Source organism: Delphinapterus leucas, chromosome 9 (genome assembly GCF_059928025.1).
Source record: "Delphinapterus leucas isolate spDelLeu-1000000601 "Yukka" chromosome 9, BTC_Dleu_Yukka2, whole genome shotgun sequence".
NCBI lineage: Eukaryota > Metazoa > Chordata > Mammalia > Artiodactyla > Monodontidae > Delphinapterus > Delphinapterus leucas.
Genome location: NC_143137.1, coordinates 15,462,815 through 15,488,829, shown reverse-complemented (window position 1 = coordinate 15,488,829; position 26,015 = coordinate 15,462,815). Strand labels below are relative to the sequence as shown.

Genomic DNA, 26,015 nt, shown 5'->3' with positions numbered 1-26,015 from the left:
TTTCCTGGGCTGCTGGTCAGCAAACCTCTAATCAAAGGAAGAATAGATCTGAGATGGGAAAGAAAAAACCTAGAGCGTTCTCTGTCCCAAGATATGATGTTTTACTGATCCCAAAGTTGGTTCTTTTAGAGGCCAGTAGTAGACCTAAGAACCCCAACTGGAGGAGGGATTCCTCCACAAAGCTAATAGCCTATTTGTGAAGTTGATAGGAAGCATTTGCCTTTGACCCAAAGAAGCAGGAGGGAGCTTGTTCTGTAGGTAGCCACTTCACAAGATGTTGCCATGTGTACAGTGGTATAGGAAGGGAGGGGGACATCCAGGTCAAGCCAGAGGATATCAAGTTAGTGACCATCTCCCACGCTTTTCATCCTCCTGGGAGAAGAGAGCATATGTCAAACTAGTATTAGAGAATATAGTTTTCAAAACTTAACTCAAGATGCTAAAATAGCTGATTATACTTCTAGGAAAACAAACATAGAAAATTAAATTTTAAAAGTATACATACAGCCTATACCAATTAAAGGTCTATGGATTAATAGTCAAAACATCTGAACATCTCTAAGGTCAGGAAAACTAAACCTTTAACACATGCCATACTAATGGCATTGATAATGGACATGAAAGGGTAACCAATGAGAAAAGTCGTAGGGATGCTAGCCAAGATCTCCTATACATGGGGTCAATGAAACACGCTGAAAATAGGTTAAGAGGATGCCCAAGAAGTGTTTACGGAAAGAATGGTCATAAAAATGATTTCTCAGAAAAAAAAATGGCATGACCTCTGAAACAATGGATGTACTGGAATTATCAACCAGATAGGCCAACTTGATTTGCAAAAGGATGCTTTGCTGCCCAATCCACAGGGTCAGAGAAAGCAATTAGTACCATTCAGCTCTAGCAAATTCCCAGAGCACACAGTCTCAGGTAGAGAGAGGTATTCTGTGCCTCTTTGCATTTCCCCATGGCCCAAGCACAAGGCCACACACAGCAGGTATGTGGCTGAAGGGGGCGCTAATGATAACACACACTCCACACCCTCAAGGAGGTCAGAGCCAAAGGTGCTGAGGTCCCAGCTGCTTCCCCTGCTCTGGGTTTACCATCATTGAAGCTGTCACTGGCGGTGACGTGGGCGAACGGTGACTGGGCCCGAGGCTCCTCACACAGGGAGTAGCTGTGCTCAGCCTGAATGAGAGGTGCCGGGGACGTTGGGGACGGCTCTACCTCCATCGACACACTCTTCTCTGAGAGGAAAGGGTCGTTCAGGAGCTGGCCCAAGACGTTCTGGGAAAACTCATCCAGCAGCTCCGAGAAGTGCTACAAGAAACAAAGGAGGAAGGACTCAGTTTCTCTTAACCATGATCTGACATTTACACACATGTTCTAAAGCAAAAATATCATCCACTGCTTCCGATGAAGTCCCTTATACACAATGTCCAGTTATCTGTTGCTGTGTAGCAAACCACCCCAAAGAGTGGTGGCTTACAACAGCCAAGAGTTACTATCCCTCACCACTCTGTGGGTTGGCTGGGTGGGTGTGCTGATTTCACCTGGGTTCACTGACAAAGGCACAATGAGCTGGACGGCTGGAGGGGGCTGGGCTGGGACACTGGACGCCTGGGCCTTTTTCTCAAAGAGGCTCTAGCAGGCTGGGAGTCCTCATAGGATGGTAGAGATGTTCCCAAAGGGAGAAAACCAAAGCTGCATGGCCTCAGAGGTCACACATCATCACTCCCTCCACATTCTTCAGGTCAAGGCAAGTGAAAACGCCAGCCCAGACTCATGGGGTGGGAAAATAGACACCACCTCTTGACCAGAGGAACTGCAAAATCACATCGCAGGCAAGTGTAAACAGGATGGCATGACTCACTCGGGGCCATCACTGGAACTATCCACCACATTTTGCATTGGGAATATTTTAAAATAAGCTACCTTGTATTTTTGAAGCATGGAAGTGTTATTTATAGCCAAGTGCCAAGTTCAAAGGCATCAGAGGCAGCTTCCCTCTGTTCTCCCAAGTACCTGGGCTTTGTCCCTTTCTAGTTTTTCCTTAATCTCCTTAATCTCTTCTCATCTTCCATCTCCAACAGCAACACCTCCCTACCCACCGCCATGCCATGACAATGATACAGAAATGGTCTATACATATATTCACAGGGAGTCCTATATCCCTCGTTCCATGGTCCCACATTAAAGGACTGTAGCCCCATCTACTCTCCCTCACTGATAGGGGGATGTTCATGATATGAGGGTCTGTAGAGCTGGGTTTCTCAACCTCAGCACTACTGACATTTTAGATGGGTGATTCTTTGTTATGGGGGGGCAGGGTTGTTCTGTGCATTGTAGGATGTTTAGCAGCATTCCTGGCCTCTACTCACTACATGCCAGTAGCACTCCCCTAGTTGTGAAAACCAAAAATGTCTCCAGCCACTGTCAAATGTCCCTTGGCCAGGGCCAGGGGGGTGGGGGTGGGGGTAAGGGGAAGATCACCCTTGGTTTAGAACTACTGCAGTAGAGTATATTAAAAATAATTATAATTTAATTTAAAATTTCACTTGATACCAGCTGTTAGAGCCACTTCTACCTTCTTAATGTTCCCTGAGTCACAGACCAACAGGTGTCATCCTTATCGATTAAACTTTAGGGACACGTCTGGTATAGAAAGGAAGTTAGGAAAGCAGGTCCAGCAATAAGAGAACTGATTGCAAATGGTGATACTTGGGGTAGACAATGAAAACTCTTGGGATTTGCAGAGCAACTAAGTCCTACCATTGAACGGGAGTGTCAGTGAAGGTGTTATGAAAATGAATGCAGCTTGGGGAAGCGGGGGGCAGGTGGTAACCCTAAGGTTAGAGCTCTAATATTAGGATAGTTGTAGGGCAGAACTTCTGCTTTTGTAAAGGAGAGAAGCAGACAACAGAGAGGAGGCCTTGCAGGCTAGGTCCTTAAGGCAGAGTTAGATTGCTGGGTTTCACCAACAGCACAAACACGAGCTATGGCTGCATCTCATCAGGACAGAAGGCAGAGAAGCCACAGGCCTTGGGCACATCCTAATAGGCATGGGTCATCTGTGAGAACAAGACAGGGTGGTTGGGAGAGGGTTCTCTGTATACAAACATATTTAGAACTGAAAGGTCCTTAGAAGCATCTAAGGCAAGAATTCCCAGGTGCCAACTGTCTGCTTCACAATCACCAGAAGAATTTTGTTGTAGTTGTTTTATAATGGAATATTTCAAGCATTCAGAAAAATTAGAGAAAATAGAACCATAAATAATTACGTATTGATTCCTTTTTAAAAAATTATTTTTCCACATTGTTACTGGAACATTTTTTCTTTACTCTTTCTTTCTTTTTTAAAAAATAAAACATGAAGCTCCTATCCAATCCCCTTCTTTCCTCTCAGAGTTAACTACTACCCTGAACTTGGTGTTTATTTTTCCCGTCTAGGACTTTACACTTTTACTACATAAGTATGTTTCTATTACAAACATACGGACTTTTTAAACTTTAAGTAAACAGCACCATACTTCACACCTCCTCTGCAAATTTCTTCTTGCAAAAAACTTTTTAGGCTTATTCATGTTTACATGTGTAGCTCTATTTCATTCAGTTCAATTTCTGAATTGTATTACATTGTACTTATCCATTTCCTCTTGAGGGACATTTAAAGATTTTTTTCATATATGCTATTGTAATAAACATTATTGAACATAAAGGGAAATTTTAAAACATACCAATCCTATGACCCATCGTCAGAGCTTTTGACTTAGTAGGTCAAAGACAACAATATAAAAACCATGACTACCACCTGTGATTCTAATGTTCATGTCAGTTTTTCAACCATTGAAGGTTGACCGCATCTCCACTCACCACCTCTCTCCCTACACCACTTTACAATTAAGTCCCTGGAAGTTTACAAAGTCACTGGAAGCTTACAAAGTCCCTAGAAGTTTGGACATGCTCAAGGTCAGAGAAAGATTCATGGATTTTGCAGCCATCATGGGCTAAACTTTAGATAGGTCCTGTGGATGTAAAGTAATAAAGAAGAAGACAGAAAAAACCCTGCCTTCCTTGAGCTGATCATGTAGACCAGTGCTTTTCAAACTTTTATGTGCATATGAATCACCTGGGGATCTTAAGGCATAGATGCTGATTCACAAATCTAGGTGGGCCCGAGATTCTGCATTACTGATCAGCTCCCAGGTAATGCTGCTGGCCCATGGACCGGACTTTGCATGGCAAGGAGTGGAACAGCTTCAAGGCTAAGACTAGGATGCAGGTTTCCTGACTCTCTGATAACATGAAGCCAGGGTCTGATTCCCTAAGCGGCTCCCCAAAGACAAATTTACTGGTTACCTGAGGGTGAATATTCTGCAAGCGTTTGATGGGATTCTTTTCAAGACCCAAATTAAGGAAACAAGAAGAGAAATAAATGACACAATGTAAAATGCAAAAGCAAGACTTGAACTCACAATCCCTGCACTCCCAAGCCACAATTCTGTCCCTGTGCTGCAGTGTCAGCCCTTGCCAGCTATGCTGGCCCATCTAAGCCTCTGGAATCCTGAGGCAAGGCTCTCTTTGATTGCCAGTGCTTTCCCATGGAAGTTGGCCATGCTGGGCTGCTCTGCTGACACCATTTTCTTCCTCCTGAGCAGCACTAATGACTGTTTTCATGAACATCCCCTGGATAACCAATAATAAACCTTCTCTAACTCTGCTAACCATCCCTGACCTCCCCTTACTTTGGATTTTGTAGTGATTATCATGTCACCAAACAATTTAGTCCTAAATGACAGGGAGTCCTGAAGAACTCATGGTTGTTAAAAAGTGCATTATGGGGCTTCCCTGGTGACACAGTGGTTGAGAGTACGCCTGCCGATTCAGGGGACACGGGTTCGTGCCCCGATCCGGGAAGATCCCACATGCCGCGGAGCGGCTGGGCCCGTGAGCCATGGCCACTGAGCCTGCGCGTCCGGAGCCTGTGCTCCGCAACGGGAGAGGCCAGAACAGTGAGAGGCCCGCGTACCGCAACAAAAAAAAAAAAAAAAAAAAGTGCATTATGACAACCTTCCCTCTGGAAAAAGAAGCTCCTCAGAAGAAGGGAGCAACTGTGCTTAACCACCACCCACACCGAGGAACTCAGCAAAGTGGTGAGCACTGAGAAGGTCCCAGAGAGACACTTGTGTGTCTTTGGGGTCCAAAGGATACGCCCAACTTGTCCCAACCAGACGCTGTGACTCAGCCCAGCAAATTAGCTCCAGCTGGGTCTCCTTGGCAGCTATGGGCTCTGGGACTCAGCAGACAGGTCAAGCTCCCACTGCCTGTGCAGGAACCAGGCCAGAGTCAGACCATCTTTAATGCCAGTGAGAGAGGGGCATATAGTCTTGGAGGCCGAAGACCAGAGAAAGAAGCAAAGTGAGCCTCAAAGAGGGAGGCTTTCTGCCTACAAACACTTTAGCAAAGGACTACTCGTGTAGTAGTTCAAGGGCTGTGAAATGTCAGTTGAATTCTTTCAAAGACATGGCATAATAGCATTTTACCGTTCTGCCTAAGAGTTTCATCAAGCTTTATGGGTTTATAATACTTTCACAGCTTTCCCCTCAACCAATGTTCACATCAGTCCTGGGAAGTTGGCTTTAAACCCACTGTCCAAGGTCTCAGTCACCTACTGTTTGAGCTTCGCCTTGAACACAGATCCTCTTATTGCAAATTGACCGAACTTTCCCCACATTATTTCTCCTAAGAAAGAAGTAGCCGAGCTTTACAACCCAATGGCTTGGAGAAGTTCTAACCAGGATGAAAACATGATGCTGATGCTGATCATTAATGAAGATGTTGATAGGATCAGGTGGTAGGCTCATCTGATGGACCTAGTGCTTCACATATTAGATTTTCAGAAAATGAGCTAAGTGTTTTGCTATAAGGTAGGCATGTCTCCATGTATAGATGAGAAAACTGGGGTTCAGGGTGGTTAGGTACGTTGCCTAAGGTTGGAGATGCATAACTGAATTAATATTCCATCCCAAGGCTAGCCAGTTCCAAAGCCCATGTACTTTCTACCACGGAATGCTCCATCATTTAAGTCAGCCTCTAAAGCTGACATGTAGTAGAGACTGGATTTTAAAAAACAAAAGACAGACTCACTGACAGCCCATCCACTCATCCATTATGAACACACAGTCCTCACATTCGAAGTGTAGAAATGTGTCAGGGGGTGTTAGATGGAGAGGCTCCTGGTATCACTTCCACGGGGCATCAGCAATGAGAACAGAAATATTTTCTTGCCCTTTGAGCGTGGTTCTGCTAAAGGGTTCAAAGCCACATCACAGACTCTCCGGTTGGAAGAAACTTCCCGTCGAGGTTAAACCTCTATCTCATGACATGAATATTCCTCATCTCCTCGGTGAAGATGCGTGCAACTTCCTTTATGAACCCTTTTCAAGGTCTGTCTCTCCATTACTGAAGACCTGGCATTTCACATCCTTCAACCTGGCCCCAACCGTCCTGTGAAGTCTTGTCCCCCTTTATTCTTTGTTTTCTTAAGATTTTTTTTGATGTGGACCATTTTTTTTGATGATTTGTTTTTATTGTTTAATATTCCTTAAGAATGTGAAGATCCTATTGTACTTTTTTTTTCAATTTTCTCTATAATTAATAAGTCAAAAGAAATTTTTTTTTTAAAAAAGAGAAGCATCATAAACCCTTTCCTTCTCCTAGTTCCTGGGTCTTTTTTTTTTTTTTTTCCACACACACACACTGTATTTTATTTTTACAAGAGATGAATAGACTGACACCAAGCATTGTAAATGGATGACCACAACAGGAGCAACAATGATTGCAATTATCAAACACGAAACACACTCATACTATGTCATAATATTGACGTTCAGTCCAGGAATCCTCCACTGTTACAGCTCCTTTACTTTGCAGTAAAAATTGGTTTGTATATTTTTTGCCTCTGAGTCCTTGTGGGACTTTTTTTTTTAAATTCAAACAGAAAGTCACAAAAATTATAATCATCCTCATCAGTTCACTCAGTCCCACGTAATTAATTTTTTTATCTTGATCTTTTGTTAGCACTTTTATGAGTTCATCAGTTTTCCCTTAGAGTTCTGAAAATGCTTATTCATTCAGTTCAGCAGTAGAGTCAGTTACCAGAAACCTGTACTTGTCAGTCTTTTCCATGAATTCCTTGAAGATGAAACCCTTTTATAGGAACATATTTCCAAAGCATCAGAGTACATCCGCAACTGTCTGTAAATGACAAAAGACTTAAAAATGACCACGGTTAAAGATTTGATGAAAGTTCATAAGGTGAAGTTTTAACCACTGGACCACCAGGGAAGTCACTCCCTTTATTCTAATACATGACACTTTCATTCCAGCCCTAACAGTGTCCATATTGGACACTGGAGCAATACAGCTTTGGAGCCAGACGACTGGATTTGAATCCTGGCTCCTAGCTGTGCAAACCTGAAGAAGACCCTTCAGTTTTCCAAACTCCAGTTTGCTCCAACTGTAAAGTGAGGATAATAATACTACCAGCTTCCTGTTGCGATGATTAAATTAAATGATGCATGTAATGCACCTAACGCTTCACTGGCAAAGCAATCAATTTTTTAAAAAGCTTTTTTAAAAAACAAAAGCCTATCAAAATTGAAACAAAATGTGGGCATTCTCTCCTTGTACACTGGCTCCCCCCACTATTCCTCCTAGAATATCCTTTCATTTTCCTCTTCTATCAGGAATCTACCTAAAACAAAATAAATCTATTTCTTTTACAAAGTCATCCTAGACAGACACAGCTTGAACTGACCTTTCACTTCCCTGACAAACTACAGCTCTTCAAATAAGTATTTCTTAACTGGACATATTTCTTTTTAACTTTCCTTTGATGTTCCTTTCATTGCCAACTTAAAGTTTTTGTCATTAGGCCTTATAAACTCTGTGACCCAGATGTAAACACTTTTACCTACCCCGCTCTGAGCCCAGCACAGACCACAGATCATATGTACTCACCAATTTTCTCTTTCCACCTATTATTATTGTATAATATCCCAGTCGAGCAGTAAACAAATCTAAATTAGAGCCCAGGCCTCCCCAACAATTATAAATAAATGCTACCCAATGTTTAAAACACATATCCAAACTTACAAATCAGATAAATTAAGAGAAGTTGTTAACCTTACATAAATTACTAACTTTATAAGAAGTTACCCTGACTCTGAAGCATTTACACTTGTGTTTGCAGGCCCTTAACTAGCTGTCAAGGGAGCTTGCAAGGAAAGAGTGGTTTCAAGTCTGGGCTGCCTCCTTCTGCTAACAACTGCCCCAAGAACCAGGGTCGTGGGGGTGAGGAAAGTGGAAGGAAAATCAAGGATTCGTAATTTTTTTTTTTTTTTTTTTTGCAGTACGCGGGCCTCTCACTGTTGTGGCCTCTCCCATTGCGGCGGACACGCAGGCTCAGCGGCCATGGCTCACGGGCCCAGCCGCTCCGCGACATGTGGGATCTGCCCGGACCGGGTCACGAACCCACGTCCCCTGCATCGGCAGGCGGACTCTCAACCACTGCGCCACCAGGGAAGCCCAGGATTCGTAATTCTTGAGCTCCAGCAACTGGTTGTATAAAGATATGAAGCTGTCTTTCTTGTGCTGCTCTTCACGGGGGTTCACTCACTCAACAGAGTGAGCAGCTCCTGTGAGCAAAGCCCGCGCTGGGCAAGGCGTGGACAGAATATGATTAAAGGTCATCTTATAAAGAGAGGACTGTCCTGAGGTGCAACATGAGTTATCTGAAGTATGTTGCATGACTGCTGGGATCATAGAAAAGGTTCTAAAGCAATTTTGTCCCCCTGATGTGGGCCCAACATCTTTTGTGCTGGATCAGAGTAGGGACAGGAGTTCTAGTCTCAGCCCTACACCTCACTGGCTGTAACCCCACCTCTTCTGGATTCTGTCTCCTCGTCTGTAAAACTGTGTGTGTGTGTGTGTGTGTGTGTGTGTGTGTGTTGGAAGGTGAGGGGAAGTGATTGAGAAGACTTTGGACTTGGTCAGTAGTTTCTCACCTTTTTTTGATATGTAGACCCTTTTGAGAATCTAACGAAAGCTTCCTGCTGGAAAAATGCCCACGGGCACTACACGCCAAGTGCAGGATTCTGTGGGGCTCCCCCACCCCGCTCCCCCCGGGGTCTGTCCATGGAGAGGAGGATTCCGTGGATTCCGGGTAGACACTCCCAGCAGAGGTGATAGTAATAACACACGACGCGTTATCAGTCATTGCTGACAAGCTATTCGGCTCTGCTACACTTTTATAATTTTCTAAAATGTGGCAGGTGATATTAAAATGGAAAAGCTTTGCAACTTAGGAAAAGAACGAGGGAAAACGCCCTCTTTCTGCTTCTTGGGTTTATTTAGCTTTGCCCCTGTTAACCTGCCCAGGGGCAGTGAAACACGTGGGGCGCAAGCTCCGAAAGCAGAACTTGACCGCTCCCTGCGGGAGGCCCGGGTCCAAGTCTCGGGCTCCGCCGCCCGCGCCCCACAAAGATCCTATTCTCCAGGCCCGCCACCTGGAAACCGGCTGCTGGCTGGAGGCTCCATCTCAGGCAGGGGAAGAAGGGTTTTTACTGAAAAATCGCAGCTAGGAGCCTTTCCCAGAGCACAGAATGCTCCACAGACAGCAGTCACGGATATAGTGGACACGGCGGGGGCAAGCTGACAACCCCGAAAGCCTCAAAGAAACGCAGGGAAGTAATTTGGAGGGCACGCCTCAAATTCACTTTAGAAACCAAGGTTTCCCTCCAGTAAAACACAGTTCGCCTGTATTGCGGAGGACGGAGGGAGGTGAGGTAGAGAGGGGAGGGGGAGGGGGGAAGAGGTACCTTCCCCGCTCCACTCTCCCAGGGGCCCACCTTCAAGGAGCCGCATGTCAGACCTGAGGGGATTCCTGCCCTGCATATGTGCCCTGCATATGTGCCCTGTGCACATACCACACAGAAAAGGGCCAGATGACCACCTGGAGAAGAAAAGGCCACTTTGTCAAAGTTACAAGAAAAAAAAAAAAAAAAAAGGCTCACAAGTCAAACCCTATTACAGTGAAATTTCAAGGGAACCCAATTTTTTCCTGGTACCAAAATTTAGATACATTACATATTTCTCTAAATAAAAAAATTGGGAGCTGAGGCTTGGAACTCTGTTACACAAGAGGTTTGGAAATTTGGGGGGTTTTGTTTCTTTGATGAAGTGATGTTGGCTTTACTGAAATTTTACAAGCAGTGGCAAAAATTGTTTTTTAAAGAGCCCAATTCCAAAACATGCACATTCTGGTTTTTAATATCCAGATGTGGCTTTCTTTGTAAAACAAGTATGTGAAATATGTCAATCAAATTATAAAGGTACTAGGGATGCTTATTTAAAGGAAACCTGCTATAAGTCCATTGATAGGATATATTCTATTTTCTGTAAAAGGAGTCACCCCTAATTTATTAATTATGCAAATATAAAGTTTTACATATGCTGTGTGCTTCAAGGGAGATGTACCAATACTAATTCCTTTTCAAACTACATCATTCTTCATCATTAAAACAGGTAATGATGCACTTTCTCTGAATGCAGTCCAATCCGGAATGGTCTACAGCAGTTCTTAGCTTAACATTTGATGTGAAAAAAAATTCACTGCTTCATTTTATACAAACAAATCAGTTAATGAGATTAAGAGAAAAACACCAGTGGTGGCTTCTGCTGGCAAAGGAAAGCTAAGAGATTCAGCATTAGCTGGCGCAAAGAAACTCAATCTGCCTACTTCTTGGCTCACTTACACAGACAGCTGCAAATGCCCCAAAATGCACTTCTTAGTTCTTTCTGAACCCAAACTAGCCTTAGCCTGGTGGAAGGCCTCTCCTTCCATGGCTTAACAGTGTCTAACCAATCCCCACAGGAATAAAAATGTCAAGAAAATATAATAAGAATAATAAGGATAATATCATCTCCCATGTCCAACACATAATGGTTTACATATGACAAAACACTTCCACATCACTGTTGTATCTGATCTTGACAAGATCAAGGATTATCCAGAGGGTACAGCTGGAGGTTGTGGAGAGAGTGCAGTAGAGCAAGATTCCTGCTTTCTGGTTCCCACGTCCATATACTTCCAGCACAGCCTTCTCCCTCCCGATCACTAACACAGAGACCTCAGCAACCAGATTCCTGACTGTCAAATGCTTCTTGAATTGCAATGTGGGCCTGAGATCTGGGCAATCACCTCACACTACAGGAGGAAATCCTTAGGGTCCTTTCAGAGCAGTCAGAACCATTCCAGAAATAAATTATAGTCCATATAAGATGGAGGAGTCCTCTCTGATTGGTTTTGAGAAACTCAAACCATCCTCCAGAGTCCTTCTACTGCCTCTTCCTTCTGCCAAACAGACAGCTGAATTCTCCCAACAAACAAGAGCCCTTCAAAACCATGATCAAGCCAACCATTCAAGGCTGAGGCAGTAGAGAATCTGCCATTCTGTTCTCTACATCCACGGTGGGAGAGCCAGAGGTACCTGGGATGGTGAGAGGCAGCCATCAGGATGACAGATTCTTCCTTCCCGCCTACTCCACTTTGACCCCTAAATCCAGATTCTACCTCCACACTCTCAATGGGAGTGCTGGTGACCCTGTGGGGCTTTCTGCCTGATCTATGCTACAGGCCAAGGCCAACAAAATGTTTGCTTTTAACCTCTCACACTTAAAAAATTCTCCAACGTAACTCAAAGTCCAAATTCCCCACAGTTAGACTTAAAATTGATTTAAGTTTCTTTATTCACTATTTCCCAGTTAACGTCCCTGAAGAGTTTCTTCCTAATTGATGTTTTATCCTTTGTTTGATACTCCTCCTGTCCTTTACCTTCAATTTGCAGGTTTCAACCCTTTTATGTTCTCATTATATGAGGAAATTCAGAGGCTGTTTTGGTCAGGCTCATCTAATTGGGTCTCTTGCCCCCTTTACAAACATAATCTACTCCTCTCAGGTTCTTTCCACTCTCCTAAACAGAAAACAACTTCCCATTTTCCCTCTTCCATCACACACCTTCCATTACCAACACTTCAGTCTTTACTCCACCAGGAAACACCCAGGGCATTCCCTCATATCCCTCAGTGAAGGCCCAAGCTAAGACATTCATTGTTTGTACGCTCTTAGGTCTGACACTAAAACAACTAAAATCTGGTATTTTGCCATTCCAGAAAACTTCTGATTATGATAACAGGCTCCAAATCGTAGACTGATGAAGCATGAAGAAACACTGGAAATCATCTGAGTCTACTTGGTCATTCTAATTTAAGAAATGACCTCTAATTTGAGATCTAGGGTGGTACATGAAATCAAAGAGTTGAAGGTTGACCTCTTTATACTATAGATCCTGTAATAAGAAAGATGGTGACTAACCATTAAGGATCACCAAACGGATGACTGAAGAGGGTCCCATAGCCGTCCTCCATGGAATTCTCTGAATAGAACATATGTTTTGCAATAAGAGAATTCTGTCTCCAAGTCAAGATCCAATGCCAAAGATGTCAGCTATGAAAAATTAAAGGAGCCCATAAAGTTTTTATGAAAAAAATGGCATACTCCCTCGAAAGCTATCCTTTATTTGTGAGCCAGATACGTCGTAAGAATTACTGAGATAATCTCATCCCTAGAATGCAAGAAGGAGTAAAGGGAAAGTGCTTCAGACGTACAAGAAATTATCTGCCCTGTTTTGTAAGTGCACAGGGATGACTCACTGCCAGAAAGTACTCCTTCACCCCAAGATAAAAGCAAGAAAAAATCCAGAGGTTACCAAACTGGGAGACCCAGGCAAGTTCTGGCTTAAAGCCACTTAGATTCTCACTCTGTCAGATCTCACAGTCATGCTCCCCCTCTCTGGAATGCTGGCCTGCTGAAACATACCAGAGAATCTTAACCATCTGAAGGAGTATTTTATGCATGGGAGTCATGAGTCAGAGGACACATATGCTAGATCAGCTCTGCAATTATCAGCAATAACCTTGGGCACATCACTCATGCTTTCTGTTCCACCTGAAACTAGGAAGAATACATTCTGCCATTCAAAATTGTTGTGAAGATAAAATGAAGTCATAGATAGTCTGATCTAGATATAATATAGTACGGTACGATAGTAAGTGAAAATTAGCTGAGAACCACTAGTGGGCTATGAACATGAAAGCTCCCTCACGGTCACGCACATAGTTATTTCTTACCTCCACCTTGACTAGCCAGTTAGCAATGGCCATTAGTGGGAGCATGGCACTCATTGGCTGTCTGCTCCTGCATGTTTCTTCCTCTTACAAAACTCAACCAGCTGAGGTTATGAATCCTCTTTTCTCTCCAAATGGTACTAGAATCTAGGAACTCAACAGCCTGGTCAGGATAGGACAGTTGGGAGTGAAAAAGCACCAGATGGCTCTCTGTTACCCACACTGCCTGCTCCGAGCTGAGCCATTAACTCAAATCCCATCAATAGAAACAAGAGCGATTAGAAAGCCAAGCTCCATTATTTTAAAAGAAAGAAGATGCAGTTGAGAGATGCTAAACCACCTGTCCCCTTATCCCAAAAACAGATGCAAAATTTGATGTTTCTCTACTCATTTAGAACAGTTCCCTTCACTAATAAGAGCTCAGTAAATGATAGCTGTTTTATTACTGTTATTACTACATGCCTTGCTGAAATTGGGACAAATTATTAAGCATTTCTCTGATCTATCAGCCTATTAACACTATAAAAAATTACGAGGCTTGTTAAATATCATTTATTCTTAGTGATCTCATACTAGATTCTAGTTTACTCATTTGCTTACCACGGGGCTCAAGGTTCAGTTCATCATTCATAATCAATACCTCTTCCTTTTCCCCTTTTTGAAGACCAGGCCCATATCTCCAGTCTCAAACACCTCTCGTATTCCCTGCAAATTCCTCTGTAGACTATCAACAACATTTTGATCACATCATATGTTTCTTCAGTGCCCTTTCTTCATTTTAACTAGCAATTATAATTTTTTGTACACCTCTCGCTCAACAATTTATAAGAGAACTGGTCACAGCCAAACTGAATGATCAAGTTCCTTCTTTGGTGGTACTACTGACCAAAAAAAGGGCCAGAAAACCCAAAGTAAGCCAGTAAGAAGAATGAGATCATCACCCAGTGGGCAGCTGAGAGTCCATGATGGTGCACCAGCAGAAAAGGAGAAAAACAGAGCAACTTGGCCATGAGAAAATGTCCTGGACGTGCTCAAAGATTCCTGACCCCGATCTAAGCAGCAGCCTGCCACATCTTTCCCAACAGATGGGTATGTTCAGGTTCTCAAGCCTTGCTCTGGAATTGGAGTCCAGGTGCTCCAAAAGGTATCCCTCTAAGTGCCTTTGCCACCAAGAGAGTCCCTGCCACCTAGCTAAAACCCTGCCCCTCCTCTTCATTTGACCTTGGAAGAGTTAAAGAATGTCTAAGGAAGATGAAAAAAGGAGGCCAGAATGTTCTCTTTCTAAGAAAGACCATAAAAAGGAATCTAGTGATCTCAGAGTTGTGTGAACTAAAATATCGCCTGCCATATCAGTAAACAAAGGATGTTGCCATCAAGCCATCACATTACAGCCACCCTGACAGTGAGCCCTCAGGGAACTCAGGATGGAGACAAACAGGCTGCCCACTGCCAAGCCCATCTAGCAGTCAGCCAATGCAGCCATTCTCGAAAGTGCACCCTGAGGAAACTAAGAACAGGAAAACGCCCCAGACAGCTGAGGTGCACATAAAAGGAAAGATTTCAGTGAGCCCAGACTCTTGCATCTTCCCATACATAGAAAAGCACTAAATTTAGTGATCATTTGATGTTCTGACTACCTGGTCTTTTGCTGCAAAAACTCCTACATATCCTGGCTCTCCCTCTTGCCTCTTTGGAGCAGTCTTTCAGAGTTTTCTGAGATGCTGTGTCCTGGGTTTAAGTCCTCAGTTTTGTCCACTGAATAAAACATAACTCTCAACTTTTAGGTTGTGCTTTTTTTTTCTTTTTTTAGCCGACAGTTGTTAACGAGACTAAGCAAACTGAAGATGTTCTGCAGTCCCTCTGGGAAACGCATGCAAATTCCAAGTTAAAACTTGTTACCAAATAGCTTAACTGAATACTCTTCTCCCATAGAGAATATAGAACAATGCTTCTACATTTTTTTTTTCCATGATTGGACAGTGGTGGATAACTGCTTACTGCATGATGAATAGGGAGTCTTTGCCTTCTGGTTGTAAAAGATTCTTTCCTGTTGCCCATGAAGCCAATGGTCTCAGAAATGACATAAGGTTTCAATGAAACAATGATGCAGTGCTTCAGTGGGGGTGGGAAATATTTTGGAAAGAAAGTCAGCAAAGCTTCATTAATAAACAATATAAGAAGTCAATAGGGTAGCCGCTGGTATAGTAGAAAGGACACTCTATTTGAAATCAGAAGGCTTGGGTTTAGATCCAGCTCTGTCACAACCTGGCTCTGTGACCTTGGGCAAGTCATTTAACCTCTCTGGGTCTCTTTTCTTAGAATGTAAAATAAAAGAATAGGACCAGCTGGTATCCCAGGCCCCCTGCATCTCAGACAGAAATCTTGAGATCAGTTATGGTGGAGGTGGCCTCTGCTTCCACGTGCCTAAAGGAATAAAATAGCCTGAAAACAAATTTTAAGCCTGAGTCAGTGTTCCCTGCAACTCCCTCTCTCTGGCCTTTTCCGAGACTCTTTTTGCAAGGCATTAGTTCCCCTGAGGATGGCTGAGTTAACAGCTGGACGGTATTGGCTGATTTCTGCTTTTGAACAGCTGGTCTATGAGAAAAACAACCAGACAGGCTTTTGTCAGAAAAAAATGACTCCACTCTTACAGGCCAAGTATAGATGGAGAAAAATAGACTTAAAGAGTTCTGTACTGCTTTCTCCTGACCGACATCTCCTTACATGGACCAATATCCTTCCAACCTTATCTCGGCAGACCCTCTATGAGAAATGGTGGAGAGAGAACGAGGACTAGACAATTTCTAGAAAGCTCCAGAAAAAATTCATGGCCATAATTTCTTGTTTTCTTTTCCATTCCTTTCAAGAAACCAAAAGTCTGAAGGGCTTGAGGTTCTCAAGCAGACCATGTTGGAATTTTAGGTAAAAAGACTCTTCATTGATTGGCATTATCCTGAACGTCACAGGTCCCCTGGGCACTAAATACTAGTAGCTTCCCCTCCCCATCATGACACCAATCAAAAATGCTACCATGTGTTTCTAAAAGCAAAAGAAGCTGACTTTCCATATATAGGCTCGGCTGGATTATGAGGAATCTCTATGTTGATTCAGGCTCTTTCCATGGGTCTATTTTCATTATAATAAAAAATTCTCTTGATAACCGTCTGCATCTTAGTGCCCCTTTCCCCATTCATCCTACTACTCTCAACATTTGCAAAGCTTAGGTTTCTAATAGGTTAAACCTCTAACTTTTAGTCTGGGCTTGTAATAAACTGATCCTTTCCTCACCTTTGTTTAAACAGATTTTTGCCACCAGCAGTCCATTTGGAAGGGAGAGGGAAAGAAAAACAGCAACTCACAAAGCTGTACACAGCCTGTGTGTAGGACGAAGGTGCAGCGGGACCACCTCGCTGTGATGTCTGTAACGTGCAGTAAAATTAGTAAATTGTGCCAGTGCTAATACTCCAGTCTCAACAAAGCGGTTTGTTTATTAGGGCTTCTAGCTCACAAAAGAGGTATTTAAAAACTCTACACGTAGCCTTGGGAACAGACCAGGGGAAAAGTAAACATAAAGCACAAGTTTCGCCTTTGCAAGCGGCAAGCACAGCATCAACGACATCAGAGCACCTAATAAATGAAGAAAAATGAAGGGAGTGTTGGATGAACACAACAGCATCACAACCACTAAGAAAAATTTACTGATAAAGATGGATAACCCTGACTTAATAGCTATCATCTATCCACCTAAAACTTAAAATAGCCCATCTAAGACTGTTTCAGTAAATTATAGTATATCTAAGTGGTTATTAAAGACGTGATTGTAGAAAGCTATTTGTTAATAGCTTTCTATTATGAACATCTAAATGTTCATAATATATAACAAAGTGAAAATATATTACAAAAAATGAATTCTCTATTTTTCGATTATAGAGTAGAGAATTGTCTGTAAATGCCATAATGTAGAAATGAATGGACGGATAGACAGCAAAATGGTGACCGTACTTCTGCATAGTGTAACAGATGTGGTTTTTTTGTTCTTCTTACATGTATTTTCTACAGTGAAAACCTATGAGTTTATAATGGTGGGGGGAAGCATTTGTTTTTTAAAAAACAGTCTCCATTTAATCAAATTAAGTGAGACCTGGTTTAAATAGTCCTCAGGGAATAAAGAACAGTGAGGACACCTGACTAGAGACAGCATTTTCTACCCAGAGGACGGATACTCTATATTTCGTTCCTGATCAAAAATAACTCACTGGCAGGCGCAGGCTTAAAAGACAGACCCCTCTGAAGGACAGTAATATCCCATTTTTCCTGACACTTTACATGTTAAATGGACAGAAACCTCCTCTCTAATTTTATCCTCCATGTTGAGAGCAACTAGGACCCACAACAACTGGGCCTTTGTCCAACAAGCACGGCTACAGCTAACCCCAAGTCACATGCAAGGTTTGTCTTTAAAAACAGCTTCCATCAGGAACTCCGTTTGCAACAGAATCACAAACATGGGCAAAGAGCTCCTCTCATTCACCCTCTCCTCACCAGGGTGGGCCCTGAAACAGCTCCCAACAATTGCCCGATCAATAACACTTTTTCTTTTCGAAATCAAAATTTCCACCCTAAGCCACTACAATTAAGTTTCTATCCTTAGATTGTACTTAGTGGTAGTTTCTGTTCTCTCATGACTTGGGACAACCAGCCACAAACACCTAAAATAATATCTTTGGTCCTGCTCTCCAACCTCTTCCCAAATTACAGTCCACTAAATGGAGAGAATAGACAAGCACTGGTCGCTTACTTTCTCGCCCTCTGTAGGAGGGTGAATTCTAAGATGACCCCAAGATTCCTGCTCCCTGGTGGACACACCCTATAAGATCCCCTTGAGTGTGGCCTCTATGGCCTAGGGATATGATGGATGGGGCTCCTGTGAGTGCCAGGTACACTGTGGGGAAGGTAATTTTGCAGACATAATTAAGGTCCCGTATCAGTTTACTCTGAGTTACCCAAAAGGGAGATTTTCCTGAGTGGGTCTGCCCTAATCAGGCAAGCCTTTTCAAAGAAGCTCTAGAAGTCAGAGAGAGATTCTCCTGCAGGCCACCAAGAGTCACACAGATGCAAGATACTGAATTCTACCAACAAGCACAAGCTCAGAGGGACTGCAGCCCAGCTGACACCTGACTGCAGTTTGGTGAGTGAGTCCCTGAGTAGAGGACCCAGCTAAGCTGTACCCAGATTCCTGACCCAGGGAAAGTGTGAGATAATACATGTTGCTGTTTTAAGCCACTAAATTTGTGATAATTTGTTACATGACAATAGAAAACGAACACACCCGCTGACTGGCCAAGTGTCTGTCCACGCCCTCGCCCACGCTCTCGCTTCTTCCTGTCCACCTCCTCTGAGGATGTCTACGTGGAAGAAAAAAGAATCCTCTGTGCTCCTTGGACTCAGCCTCCAACTGGGGAGTGAGGCCCACCCAGCAAGACTTGTCTGAGGCACTCCACCCCTGTTTCATGAACCTGATGCTTTGCCTCCCTCCCTCTGTTCACTCCTTTTGGCAAGTCAGGTTTAGATGGTGGCTGTGGCTTAATACCTGGCCTCCCAGATCACAGATCTAGGTCTGAATAAATCTCTTTTTCCTGATAGACTGGGCAAGGTCAAGTTGATTTTTTTTTTTAAAGAAACTTTTACAAGAAAACTAAGGGAAGGAAGAAGAAGGAATTTTTGAAATGAAAGTAGACACACGTAGGACATATTTCTTGCTCTAACTTAACTAAAGGCTGGCCACAGCCTGGCTTGGCTGGTGTAGCTCCTGGAACGTTCATGTTCACATCCGCTTCCCTCCCCAGCCCTGTCTTTGCAGGAGGTTTACAACTGTGCCAGGCTCCCTCTGGCTCAACTTGCGTTTGAGTTGGCACCTTACTAGCCCTGGAGCCTCCCTCCCAGGTCCTCCCACTCTGGTTTCTGGCTCCAAGGATGAAGAAGGAACTTCTCCATCTGACTGCAATGATTCCTCTCCCAGGCCTCATGCTGGGGACCTTACAAGACACTTGTGCTTTACTCACTGTCTTCAGACCTCTGTGTTCCTGTGTCTTGCTCTTACTTTCTGTCCCTTTGGCTTCAATTCACCTAAGATATATTAAGAATTCACTGTGTGTCAGGCAACTGTGCTGAATTCCAGAGCTACAGAGATGCTATCACGTAGCCCAAGGCCTACTAGAATTGCCTAAAACACACTCGCTAGTCCATCACGGAGACCGGTACTATACAATTCCAAAAATCGATTCACGGTCAACCTACTTTCTTAGCTGATGCCTAAGTGGCATCTAAGCACCATGGTAAGGACCAAAACTTACCTGAAGCTTCTCTATCCATATAAGTTTACTCTATAAAGTCGTAAGAAAACAAATGTAATAGAATTTCAATGTCTAAGTTCCATCTCCCTACTAGACTTTCACTATTAGACTGTCTACTTGCAGATACCCACCGCAAGTAACAGAAGAAACTCACTTTGGCCAACGTGAATCAGTAGACGTAAATATTAACCTCTAAGAGGGTCCTCTCGGTTACTCAAATGTGTGCTGAGCTCAACACGAGAATTCCCTAGTGTGAAATTTCCTATTGAATTCATAGGCATGAATATTAGCGTTTTACTGAAAAACATGAAAATAAGCTGACCATCCCCACCCATGTAGCTGTCCTAGACTGCAAGCTCCCAGAAAGCAGATCAGATACATTTTGTTCTCTTTGTTCTGTGACTGAATGGCATAACAAGCAAGTGGCCATTCTAATGAGTTCTAGCGATGACAATGAAAGCCAGTATGATCCCTGCGATTGCCCGTGTCAGTTTTATCATGCTGCCCCAAGCTTAAGGATGGCTGTGTATGAGTCACTGGAAATATAATAGGATGTTCACACAAAAATGGGGAAAATCTCAAACAAGTTATACATGAAGCATTCCTGTATCTAATCTCGAGCTCACATCAGGGTTCAGAGATCACTGGTCTCAGAGTAATCTCAAAGGCAAGCCAGCAAAAACAAATATCGTTTTCTCTCAGGCAGACACCAGCTATCAAAGTTCAGAAAGAAAGAGCCACTTGGACCTGGAGTTTAGCATTCAGACTGCTGACACCATCATCCCTGCCACTGTGAGGTTTACTGTGACCTTATAAGAGCACTCTAACGCAGCGGTCCCCAACCTTCTTTGGCACCAGGGACCGGTTTCGTGAAAGACAACTTTCCAAGGCAGGGGCTGGGGGGAGGATGGTTGAGGCAGTAATGAGAACGATGGAAGCGCAAGATGAAGCTTCGCTCGCTCACCCGCCACTCACCTCCTGCTACGCGACCCCATTCCTAACGGCCCAGAGGTTGGGCACCCCTGCTCTAACGGACGGGTTTCATTTTCTACTGATGCTGCACAGATGTTTAAAGAAGAACATGCCAGAAACTGTGTTGTAGGTGTAAAATGGATCTCAAAACATTTTATAAAGGACACGTATTCATTTAATTGCAAAACTATCAGGAACAGAATCTTTTTCTACTCCTCCCCTCATCCCACTCTAGTATTTCAAAGGCTGGCTGCTTGGGCAGGCTTAATCTACTTTGGGGATCTTGCTGTGCCAGTCACTTCCGTATATGTCACTTTCCCATGAATAGAACAGGTACTGGTGTTGCACAAACCTCTTCCCATACGACTTATTTGACCTGGGTCTGTTATATGAAGCAAGCCTCTTCCACCACTTTGTTCAACAGCCAACATGTACATAAAGCTTAACAACATCCCAATCAAGATTAGAAAAAAAATCTAAGGGAGACTTCATTAATACTTATTTTGAAACATTTATGTTTCTGACACGAGGGGAAAAAAAACGTGTGATGGAAATGGCATTAGTTTAGATACTCATTGATGCAAAAGCCAATGCACACTGTTTATTCGCTTTTGGTTCTGTTGGGGGTGGTAATCTCCAGGCACAGTTGCTAGGAAACAGAGGTCACTGTCAAGATTACTTATTGATTTTTTTCTAAGGATCTATCAATAAGCTCCTTGTCATCACAGTTCTTATCATCAGAGGTATAATGAGGAAAGTGGCTAAATATATTATTTCATTAAATCTTCACAACAAATGTGTTTGTTAGGTAATATTATTACCCCCATTTTACCGATGCAAAAATGTAAGCTCATAGAGGTTTGACAACTTGGCTGACGCTGCACAGGTAAAGAAGGGGCAGAGCCAGGAAATCAGATCACTTCCTCTGACTGTGAAAGCTACATTCTTCCCGCTAGACCAACCGCCTCTCCACTCTCCGGGTGAAAATGCAAGTGGATGTTATCATGCACTGGTGGACCACAGGAGTGAGACCGGTTTCCAACGAGATATCGTGTTCTCCGGGCATCTGCAGAGGGCAAAATGCCTGAGTCATTTCAGAGAGACAGGTCAGGTCAGGTATGCATACCATCAACTCACGTTTGTGTCTTTTTCTGGGAAAATGAAGATAACAGTTCCATCTCCCTTACTGGCTCCTTGTAACAAAGATCAAATTACGTAGACCACATCAAAGAACTTCACAAATTCTAAAGCCCTTGTAAATGTAAGGTGATATGATTACCATTATCCCCTACTGAGACAGACAGCTGTTTCTCACCTACCCTGTGCTTCTGAGCTAGTAGGGCTTTTTCAGGATTTGGTTTCTTTGGGGTGGGGAGTAAGGAGGAATTAAGGAGGCTCCACAAACACCAGAGCATAAGCGTGTCTGTGTATACATCCAGGTGAGTCATTTACGGTCCAGTTAATCATGGCAGAGTCTGTCAGTAGAACAGCATACAGCCGACCCTCATTACCCATAAATTCCATATTTGCAAATTTGCCTACTTGCTAAAATTTATTTGTAACCCCAAAATCAATACTTGTGGTGCTTTCATGGTCATTCACAAATATGCACAGGACAGTAGAAATTTGAGTTTCCTGAAGTGCACATTCTCAGCTGAGAACAAGGCTTCTGCCTTCTTTCAGCTCATACTGTAAACAAGTGTCCTTTTCATGGTCTATTTAGTGCCACATTTTCACACTTTTTTTCTTTTTGTGGGTGATTTTGCTGTTTAAAATGGTCCCCAAGTGCAGTGCTGAAGTGCTAGCTAGGGTTTCTGAACAGAAGAAAGCTGTGATGTGCCCTATGGAAAAACTACATGTGTTAGGTAAGCTTCGTTCAGGCATGAGTTATAGTTCTCTTGGCATGAGTTCAAAAATATATGTATATTAAATAAGGTGTTTTTAAACCGAAACACACAGAAAACAAGGCAATGTATTGATCAGCTGATGAAAATGTGTGACCAGAGGCTCACAGGAACCTAACCCAGTATTTCCCCTAGGAGCAATGATTCAGTATTCACTAATTCAGTATTCACTAATTCACTATTCACAGGGACTTTAGAGAACATAACTACCTCCCAAACAAGAATGGATTATATTTAGTCATTAAGATTTGTAAATATAAATTTGAAGAAGAGCGGGAAAATGCCTGCTATGCATTTAAAGGGCTACATATTTTTTCTTCCAGTTTCACTGAGGTATAACTGACATAAGTATAAGGTACACAGCATAATTATTTGATTTACATACATAATGAAGTGACTATAACAATAAGTTTAGTGAATATTCATCATCTCATATAAATACAAAATTAAAGAAATAGAAAAAAAATTTTTCTTGTGATGAGAACTCAGGATTTTCTCTCTTAACAACTTTCATATATAACATACCCCAGTGTTACTTATATTTATCACGTTGTACATTACAACTAAACGGCTACCTATCTAAAACCAGAAACATGAAAAAGACTGGGAGGGAATATACAAAATAGATAAAAAGTGCCTCTAGGTTCGTGTAATTATAGAAGAGTTTTCTTATTTCTCCAACTTTGGTAACATGTTATTTTCATGGTTTAAAAATAAAATTTTAAATGCAAAAAACTCCCACCATTAACATCTGTGAGAAAAACACAAAACTCCTCATTGTCAATTCTATGACTAATCTGTTAGGCAACCCCCCAAAGGTAATTAAAACCATCTGGAGGACTGGTGAGGTTTGATTCACTTTTCTGAGAAACCTGAAAAGGATGTTCCTAGTATGGATCTGATTTATTATCCAACAACATTGAAGGTTCTTTTTCTGTTTTGATTTCTACAATCTATTTGCTACCATATACTCAGTCTCCTTCCCTACATCCCCCTATTGCCAATATGGCATCACTCCAAGACCCTCAGATTCTCAGCCCCTCAACTCAAATGTCGCCCCAGAAAGGCAATGCCCACACCTCCAACTGTAGTCACAGACCTTGTTTTACCATCTTCCTGGCATTTACCATTATCTGAAACTATCGTATTTATTTATCTGTTCCAGCTTTTATCGCCTGCCTCCTGCCCCCGTGCTGGGACATACACGACTGTTCATCTTACTCATTGTTGACAGTCACCTTGCCCACCCCACCCCCTCACATACCTAGAAGGGCCCATGGGCAGATAGGAGGAGCTCAATAAATACCTGCTGACTTACTGACTCTTAGATTTTCTAGGTTTTCCTGATTCCTTTTTCTCCTTTGACCCCAAACCAGCCATAATCATTTATTTACCTGACTATCTTATTCCAAAGGGAGTTTAGGAATACCTCAATCCTATAGTCAGTCCTTTCAATTCATACTTCTCAATGTCCCTTGATTCCATCCCAATTTGTCTCCTGGGAGGCAGCAGAGTCCAGAGTTAGAGATTTAGGTCTCTCTAACTCCCTGCAGTTGATTTAAAGTGGGATTAGCTCCTGATGACGTTTTGCTGCAAACCTGCTTATCACTGAGCTGCTTCACAGAACACATTCCTTCCTCGTGACCAGATCCCTGCAGCAGCCTCATAACTTCTCTACACACACTCCAGTCTGGCTGAGGTCCAAGGGATCGATGGACCAATAAGAGTCTGAGATTTGTGTGGGTTTATGTTCATGTTCATTAAAAAGGGCCAACAATAGGACCTCCCTGGTGGCTCAGTGGTTGAGAGTCCGCCTGCCGATGCAGGGGGCGTGGGTTCGTGCCCCGGTCCGGGAGGACCCCACATGCCACGGAGCGGCTGGACCCGTGAGCCATGGCCGCTGAGCCTGCGCGTCCGGAGCTTGTGCTCCGCAACGGGAGAGACCGCAACAGTGACAGGCCTGCGTACCGCAAAAAAAAAAAAAAACCTTAAAAAAAAGCGGGGGGGCGGCCAGCAAGCCCCAACACGTGACTCTCCACGAAGGATAGGCGTCTGTGGGGTGTGGAGGAGGGTAGATTCGGTTTGGTGGTGGCCATCTCGAGATGTGAGTGTGGAGCAGTCATTTTATCTCTGCTGAAAATTTTGTTTCATTTATCTGTGTTTTAAGGCCATGAAGAGGCATACACTGAGCTATTTCTGACATCATGTCTTAATCAGAAAGCAGCTGTAATATAGAAAAAATTGCTTCACTTAATCCTATTTGCGTAATGGTTTCTAGGCAACTGCTTAACGCTTGATATGATCATGGGTTTTCACACAGCCCAGTAAGATCCCACAGCCATGTAACTTTGCCAGGAGGAAAAAAGAAGCAGGGATTTGTGAGCAGCAAACACAGAACAAATGGAACTTTCTCGATGAATCATACAGAGAAAAGAAATCCAGTCACTCTCAAAAGAGAGAAGATCAAACCCTTGAGAGGCGCCCCTCATGGGCTTCTGGCTGGGATTTTGAAGTTTCACAAGCATAACTGCAATTCTGCCCTTTGATCTTGAGACACAGTTTGTATTTGTTCTACTTAAGCATGAGGGATAACGAAAATGACACCTAAAATTGTGAAATGACCTGTAGCATTTAACTTTCACAGGGGACAAAAGCATAGGATTTTCATGTTTACTTAATTTTGTTCCAATTGCTATTATCTTTCCTGAAAAGAAAAGACTAGTCATCAGTCCTAGGGACATAATTCACAGTTTACAACTATACCTGCTCTTGCAGGTGGGGACAGTGGATAGCTCTCCAGGAGAAGCAGGAGGGGAATCAGGAGGGGGCTGTAGACTTGGGGCCTGTTTGCCCCTTGCTCTAACTGCAGTAGCCCCCATCTTCTATTTTCACAGATGTTCAGCAAAAGGAAAAGTACTGCAAAGAAATAACCAGAGCATCGCAGGGTGGTGTCACCCTCTACAAAGACAGGCAGACTTAAGCTTGAACTACTTAAGGAGCGCCCCTATCTTTAAAAACTGGTCGTTTGTTTTGCCAAGCTCCCCAGGCCCCCGCCCACCACCATGCCAAGTCCCTGGAAACAGTGAACAGAGTTGTCGGGAGGCTCACTGTATTGCGTGGCAGTGAGTGGAGGTAATAGAGAGGAGACGGGCAGTGGGGCTGGAAGGGAGGGTAGCCACCTGCCCTAACTTGCCCAGGGCTTTCCTGGCTTTAGCACTGAAAATCCTGCATCTCACAAAACTCCTCAGTCTCAGGCAAACTGGGACAAGGGCTCAACCTACAAACGACTGGAAGGAAAATTGCAGACCTTGCCTAAGCACAGATGTACTTAGTCATTCAACACTCTTGGCCACAGAGAACCCAGACTCAGGAAAGCCTGTTCCATGGTGTCCCTGCTCTAATACTGCAGGGAACCAGCATCTGTGATGATGGGGCCTCCCCACCCTGTGCCCCACACCGGGCGTCTGGGTTCTTATTGAATATCAAATAAAGCACAGCATTCCTCCCACAGAGCCACTGCTAAAGACACCATTCTTCTACCATT

The 26,015-nt window shown here is 43.3% G+C and overlaps 1 protein-coding gene across 1 annotated transcript in view; it reads right to left on the bottom strand.

Annotated features, from left to right (window-relative positions):
* CREB3L2 (cAMP responsive element binding protein 3 like 2) overlaps positions 1 to 26,015 on the bottom strand; it is a 117,887-nt gene that overhangs the window by 48,001 nt on the left and 43,871 nt on the right. Inside the window, exon 2 of the mRNA XM_022580214.2 lies at positions 1,098 to 1,314. Coding sequence (XP_022435922.1) covers positions 1,098 to 1,314 — 217 coding nt within the window. The remainder of the gene's footprint in view (positions 1 to 1,097; positions 1,315 to 26,015) is intronic.